General features: G+C 40.5%; 1 protein-coding gene across 2 annotated transcripts; it reads right to left on the bottom strand.

Annotated features, from left to right (window-relative positions):
- Nucleotides 1-1,309: 1,309 nt before the first annotated feature.
- olig4 (oligodendrocyte transcription factor 4) lies at nucleotides 1,310-6,084 on the bottom strand. Of its 2 annotated transcripts, XM_034675550.1 has the most exons (2): nucleotides 5,943-6,084; nucleotides 1,310-2,318 (listed from the first exon to the last, which is right to left on the bottom strand). In XM_034675550.1, the coding sequence occupies exon 2, from the start codon at nucleotides 2,276-2,278 to the stop codon at nucleotides 1,586-1,588; it is 693 nt and encodes a 230-aa protein (XP_034531441.1). In that variant the 5' UTR covers nucleotides 2,279-2,318; nucleotides 5,943-6,084; the 3' UTR covers nucleotides 1,310-1,585. The 2 variants fall into 2 exon arrangements, with proteins under 2 accessions (XP_034531441.1, XP_034531440.1); XM_034675549.1 differs by lacking the exon at nucleotides 5,943-6,084 and having other exon boundaries at nucleotides 1,310-2,448.
- Nucleotides 6,085-6,491: the final 407 nt, after the last annotated feature.

Genomic DNA, 6,491 nt, shown 5'->3' with positions numbered 1-6,491 from the left:
ACACTATGCTGGTCCCTATGAGAGAAGTTCTACTGCTTGGTTTGGCTAGCAGCTGCCACCCCCAACTGAGACATCCTGCAGCTGACAGCCCCTTAGCACTAACAAGAACTCTTTCAGTGTCAATAGCCTCAAATATATCAGAGCTAACCGCCTTTGTGGTGAGCGAGGGTGTCAGGCCTTTTGGCCAACAGCTCTTGTTACCATGATAAAATGTAAATTGAGTGGAGGGGGGTTTGTGTCCCAGGCACGAGAGCTTGGCCTTTGTGTCTCACACATGGCTATTGTTTAGGCCTTTTCAGGAGGAGGAGATGTAGGAGGGAGAGGGATAACAATAAGTTACATCTCTTAATTTCTGTCCAACTCATCCGTCAACCATGGGAGGAAAGGCATAGTTTCCTAAGTGAGTGAATTTGTTGCAGTGAGAGTAATCCAATTTGAGGTAATCAAATGAAATTGAAATCTGTCATTAATACTTGTGTTTGTAGTGTAGTTGTAATCATCATTTGAGAACGACTGGCAAATCCTTTTCAGCTTTTCAACTTCATTTGATTCCAAACTTCTTTAGTGTGCTAAAAACATATCCACAAGTTGTTGCAAAAGTTTTGTTGGTCTAAACTAAAACTTATTTTAAGACCAACCACACTATGACCTCTGCTTTAAATTTGCCCTTTGAGTACCTGCATTCATGCTCTTATGAGACAGAGACAAATCACTGGCCTAATGTTAAACGACATGGCTGTCCCTTTCATGGGTCAGAGAAAAGTGACGCGTCTTCTTGGCGCCTGTGTTGCCTTTTCATGTCCAACACCCGTCGAGGGAAAGATGAATGGTACCCTGGCTTGAGAATGGTATATTCAGCCTCTGTGCTGATGTATTGTCTGGTCCTGCTGCATCTGTCTTTAACTATTTAGAGGGTAGTTTATGCAAAGCTGATGAGCAATGAATGACACTACCTAAATAGAATTAGTTTGAACTGTTCTCTTGTCATTCTGTGGACTTAAAAGAGTCCAACTGTTCAGTTAAAGCGGATGTGTTTGTATTTCTTTGTTTTTGCGCTGTGGCATAATTTCAAGTAGTTTCCTTTAACCCCTCAATAAAAATAGCTGCCTTAGAAGACTAGAATATCTTATACAATACCAGACCATACCTTGTAGACAGTTTTAAAAAAATACATTTTTAATTTAACTTGTTCACAATAAACTCCCATAAATGAACAACTTAAAGATGACATCCATGAAAAGATGAAGCCAAACAACACTTATAGTTGCACCAAAATTTTTGATTTTAATTTAGGAAAATAGAAGTCCTGTTAGATAGGAGCCACTTACATTTCAAACATTCAGTATCACAGATATTAGATAAATTATTGTATTTGCTACTTTGTGGGAAAAAAACATCAGAGATTTATTATATTCATACACAGTGCAGAAACAAAAATATTTTTCAGAAATAGCAGCAATTTACACAAGATATGTCCAGTATGTACATGTTCTGGGACCAGCCATTATTAAAGCAATTCATTATGTGAGCTGTTTGGTATATGCTTTGTACCAAACAGAACAGGTTAGTTCATACAGAGTCCTGCTCACTTGGTCATGGACATGCTATGTAATGTGGAGGTAGTGGTGGGCAAAGGCTGACAGAGTGAGCAAGGGCAAGGCATGCCAGGGAAGTGCCTGTAGGTGCTGGTCAGGTGATGGGGATCCTTAAGAAGTCCCTGAACTGGAGAATGAAAACCAAGGAAGGTGGCAGAGGGAGGGGAGTTAGGGGTTGCTAAAGCAGAGGTTGAGTGATGCTGGAAAGTTGAAGGGGTGCTTCCCACCAGAGAGTGCAGAGACTGGGCCAGAGGATGCCGAGGGAGGTGTGCAGTGGGAGGTGGTGGGTTGTGTGGAGCAGAGAGGGCAGAAGAGCGGCTCTGGATAGAAGTACTACCCCCATAAATGTCCCCCACCAGCTTTTTCATCTCGTCCAAAGAGGTGGACAGCATGAGAATGTAGTTCCGAGCCAACAGCAATGTGGAGATTTTAGAAAGCTTGCGTACTGATGGTCCATGAGCATAGGGCATGACTTCTCTCAGGCCATCCATTGCTTGATTCAGATCATGCATCCTCTTCCTCTCCCGACTGTTGACCTTCAATCTCAGGTCTTGCCCATTGTCCTTACCGAGCTCAGATCTGGTATTGGACATAGCAACCCCACTGCCATCCATTCTGCTCTTGTTGTCTGCTCTGTTTTCTCTGCAGTGGGTCTGGAACATGTTGTTGGAGAATATGCCCATGGCAGAATCATCTACCACCAGGTCTGGAGATGAGGAGCGGCTGCATGTGGAGCCAGTGTCGGAGTCCATAATTGCGGAAAAAGACAAAAAGTGGCCTTAAATAAAATCGTAGTCCAAAAATACCACAGTAAATGCAAGCAGCCCAAAATAAAATCAACAGATGCTTTGTAAATCTCTTCTCTCCAGTTCCCTTTCGTGTCACTGCAGTTTCACTTGTCTCTGAGTTTATCCTGCTCAGTCTTGTGACAAGTCTCCCCACATGAATCTGTCTGTCTAAACTGTGACCCTCTGGGCCCACTGGGGTGTATTTATACTGCTGGCACAACAAAGGAACAATAAAGATGCATAATGAGACACTTGGAGCATGAGCCAATTGCAAAAGAGACTTACTATCACCCTCCTCTTACGCTTCTTGCTGTAGTCCACACTTTACCTACTCACACCCCCGTTTAACATCACAAACCCTCATGAACTCCCTACATATAAACCAGGAGAGGGGATATGCTTTGTGGAGATGCTTAAGAACTGTGTTAAGATTTCATTAAAGATAGACAATGCAAAATATACGGTGAATGAGTTTACACAAGTGGATTAAAAGTAAAATTTTGAATTTAATAAACAGGTAAAAAATGCATATTTAAGTTTGGGATGACTTAATAATTATCCTTGTATACTATCAATAGAAGAATATAAAAATAAATCAATTAATCGCATTGATCTAGGTTTTCACAAACCTTACACAAACATTCAATGAGTGTACAACTAGGACTGTGAACTTCTAAAGATAAATTCTTAATGCATTTAATGTCTCAATGTCTTATTAACATATCCACCTTAACACCCACTGAGGTGCTTTAACATGTAAATAACAGTATTAATGATAGTATTTTAACCTGGAGCCAAAAACCAAAGGGGGTCGGACAAATTTAACGTGGCTCCCAAAACTGTGAAATCGCATCACTGTTAGTGGGAGGGGGGTCCTTCAGTTGGGGAGGAGGTAGTTAAAGCCTGTTGGCATAGCAATGTGTTCTTACAATTAAATTGTCAAGCTAAAAAAACATTTTGAAACGTTTATTTTACACCTATTTGATTTTCTTCCACATTTCTCATGGTTAACTCAAAAAGGCCAATGCTGTTGTTAGCACCATATACTTCTGCATTGGAGTGTCCGCGTCACACCCAATACTCTGCCTGGAAACACTAATTGGCAATGCATTTTGTATGCTAGTCATATCAGCAGTTCTAGTCTAGCTTCAGTTAATGCACAGATAACTATCGCAACTCCAATCGTTGTATCCAAGTGTATTATGTTGAAATTGAAGCTCATAAATGTTGAGCAGCAGTTGATCATACTGTAAAGATGTCTAACATGAGTCTGGTTCTGCTTGAGGTTTCTGCCTGTTAAAAGGAAGTTTTTCCTCACCGCTGTAACTAGCTAAATACTGCAAGGTGCAATGCTCATGGTGGATTAACATGAGATAAGATCGAGTCCTGTCAGTAAGAGGGGACTGGATCGTATCCTGTTTTGGTGTTGGGTCTTTGTTAATAATTTAACATAGAGTATGGTCGAGACCTGCTATGTTTGTAAAAGTGTCTTGAGATAACGTTTGTTGTGATTTGGCACTATACAATTAAAGTAAGATTGATAGATTGATAAAATGAGAGGAGAATTCAGAGGAAAGGGAATGTATGACCAATGTATAGTAATTCTGGAAATAACAGGCTACCATCAATCACAGGGCTTGTGGTATGTGTCATTTTGACATGTAGTTGACACATTTTTAAAGAAGGTACACATCAGGCTATGTGCAAATGCTTGTGTCAAGGCATGGTGCTTTGCAGACCTACGGCGTAGGCTACAGTGAAGAGTTGTATACCCAGGCTTTAATCACCATTTAGTGCTATTTAGCTCTAAGGGACCTTTTAAAAATCTGAATGCTCAAGAGTATCAGTTTCTCCCTGTCTTCTTAATTCTGATACAGTTAAAGTAAGAAACTGTGGGACTAATTTTCACCTAATGTGCTACAGATTGATGTCTTTCGAATTGTACATTCGTACATCGAATCTTTTGTGTTGAATGCCATCTTATATTTGTAATTTTCAACTTACTTATGTAAAAAAAATTATAGTTTAAGTTCTGTATTACACTCTCCCTATGTGTACTAATTCATTTCTAAAATCAGGCCTATAAGAATAATAGGACAGCTAAGTTCTTGGTCTGCAATTATCTTTGTACTTTTGCGATGTAACCCCTCACAATCAAATAGGGACCCACATAAAGTCAGGACTGGACAGCAAGAGGGCCCTTTAGACCCCCCACTGAAGCTCTATCAGGGGGCCTACAGGATACTATGGTGGAGCCAGCATTCAGTGACACTATAATTGGAGAACCTTGAGAGCCAAGATGGGCCATTTATATGGAGCATATGGATATCCCTATCGTTAGGCTCAGGGCCAACAAGACTTCAAGACTCTTCTCTGCTAATTGGCAAGGTTCTAATTAACTAAGCTGGACACAATGATCTGGATTTCATTCTTTCATTCTTTGTTCCTCAAAGACAGAGGAGAATGATCACAGATGTGTCTTGATTGCTTTGACTACTCATTACAAATTATCAACTAGAATACAGCAAACATCTAAGAGCAGTGTCTTAGTCAAAACACTAACACTCATACATACTGTATATGAGGCTCTCCCTAAATAGGAGTTCATCTATTTTATTCCATTGTGATATGTATGAGCCAAATGTATCCCATTCTTCTCAGTTCTTCTATTCCTATTTGTGTTTGCAAAGGTCAAAGGCCACACAGCTTTCACATAATCTTTCAGCTTTTAACCCTGCATTGGAGAAAGGGTTTCTTCTCTAGATGCCACCTTTCATCCAATTAAAGAGCTTTCGACTTCCTTTCTGCTGTTCTACTGAGTGGACCTCAATGAAAGTGCTCAGATGACCAGAAAATTAAGGCATTATTACAGGCATATGTTTGTAGAAGCAGGGGATCAAGCTAGATTAGGGCCTATCATGGCTCAAGAAAGCCCTAAGCTGAAGAGCAAACCTATGCTGGGTAACAGCAGGTCTTCTTCTCTCTCTTTTGGTTGATATTTAACAGGATCAGAGGATAGATCTTCTGTGAAATCTACTGATCAGTGTCCTTCGGATATGAAGACTCCGAGATCGAGATAATTGTAAGAAAAGTGATCAGCTGAACAAAATATGTTTTATTGATTTGGTTGGCCTCATTTGTGGATTGTTACCCTTCCCAGGGTTCTCTTTCTTCTCTGACTACTAAGGTCTTAGGATAAATATGAAAATGTTTCTCAAATTGACTGAGTAGGCAAACATGTGTTGCTGAGGTTTAAAAAGTACTGCCCTTTTTGTCTCTCACCTCCAGAAATAAACACAATTTATTCATTTACACCACTAGAAACAACTGCATTATCCCAATCACAACAAAAGGCACAAAAGCACTCTGAGAATCCCCTGGATGTTTATGAGTCACCAAAGAGTCCAATAACTTTCCCCTTCATCTTAAAGCAGCAACTGAGGGTTTCATGCTGGGGAGAGCTGTAGGGCAAGAAGAGTCAGGGGGCGGTTGGGGTGAGCAGGGTGGGGGCTGGCCAATGGAGAGATGCTGATTATGGGAGAGATAAAAAGAGTCAGACCTTCTTCTCTGGAGGTGAATGGGGCCTGGTCAGCAGGCTGTCTCATACACTGGCCTGCTCCATGCTGACAGAACTTCATAAATTACCCCACAATTACCCCTGGGGGACGTTGAGGGAAGAAAGAAAGGCGAGACAGTGAGAAAGAGTGAATGGTGAAAGAACATAACCAGTTGCTGTGCAGATTGTCATATAGAGGTATAGGACCCATGTCCAGATGTTGACCTTCAGGTTGCCAGTACCCAAATGATATGCCAGAACACCATAACTGCTGCTTGAAAAATACTGACATCTATGAACAACATTATTTAATGTTTGGATGACAAAATAAAACATCCTCCATCAGGATATTTAAACATATTTAAGAGCACCCTGTATACTAATAGTTCATAACACTCAAGATACTTATTTGGTCAGGTAAAAGTATTAGCTGTTGCTGGCAAACCTTGAAACACAACAGCAAATTTATTGTGGAAAACTGCCCTTATACTGACTTTTTGACCCTTGTTCAATTATATATGTACTGCACCATAACCTCAACTCATTCAACAT

The sequence above is a fragment of the Notolabrus celidotus genome, chromosome 22 (assembly GCF_009762535.1).
Source record: "Notolabrus celidotus isolate fNotCel1 chromosome 22, fNotCel1.pri, whole genome shotgun sequence".
Lineage (NCBI taxonomy): Eukaryota > Metazoa > Chordata > Actinopteri > Labriformes > Labridae > Notolabrus > Notolabrus celidotus.
The sequence above is the reverse complement of the archived record's forward strand: the minus strand, read 5'-3'. Positions and strand labels throughout refer to the sequence as shown.

Bases quoted from the DNA above. Each gene is read 5' to 3' on its own strand.
- olig4 (XM_034675549.1), bottom strand. From the start codon at position 2,347: ATGGACTCCGACACTGGCTCCACATGCAGCCGCTCCTCATCTCCAGAC.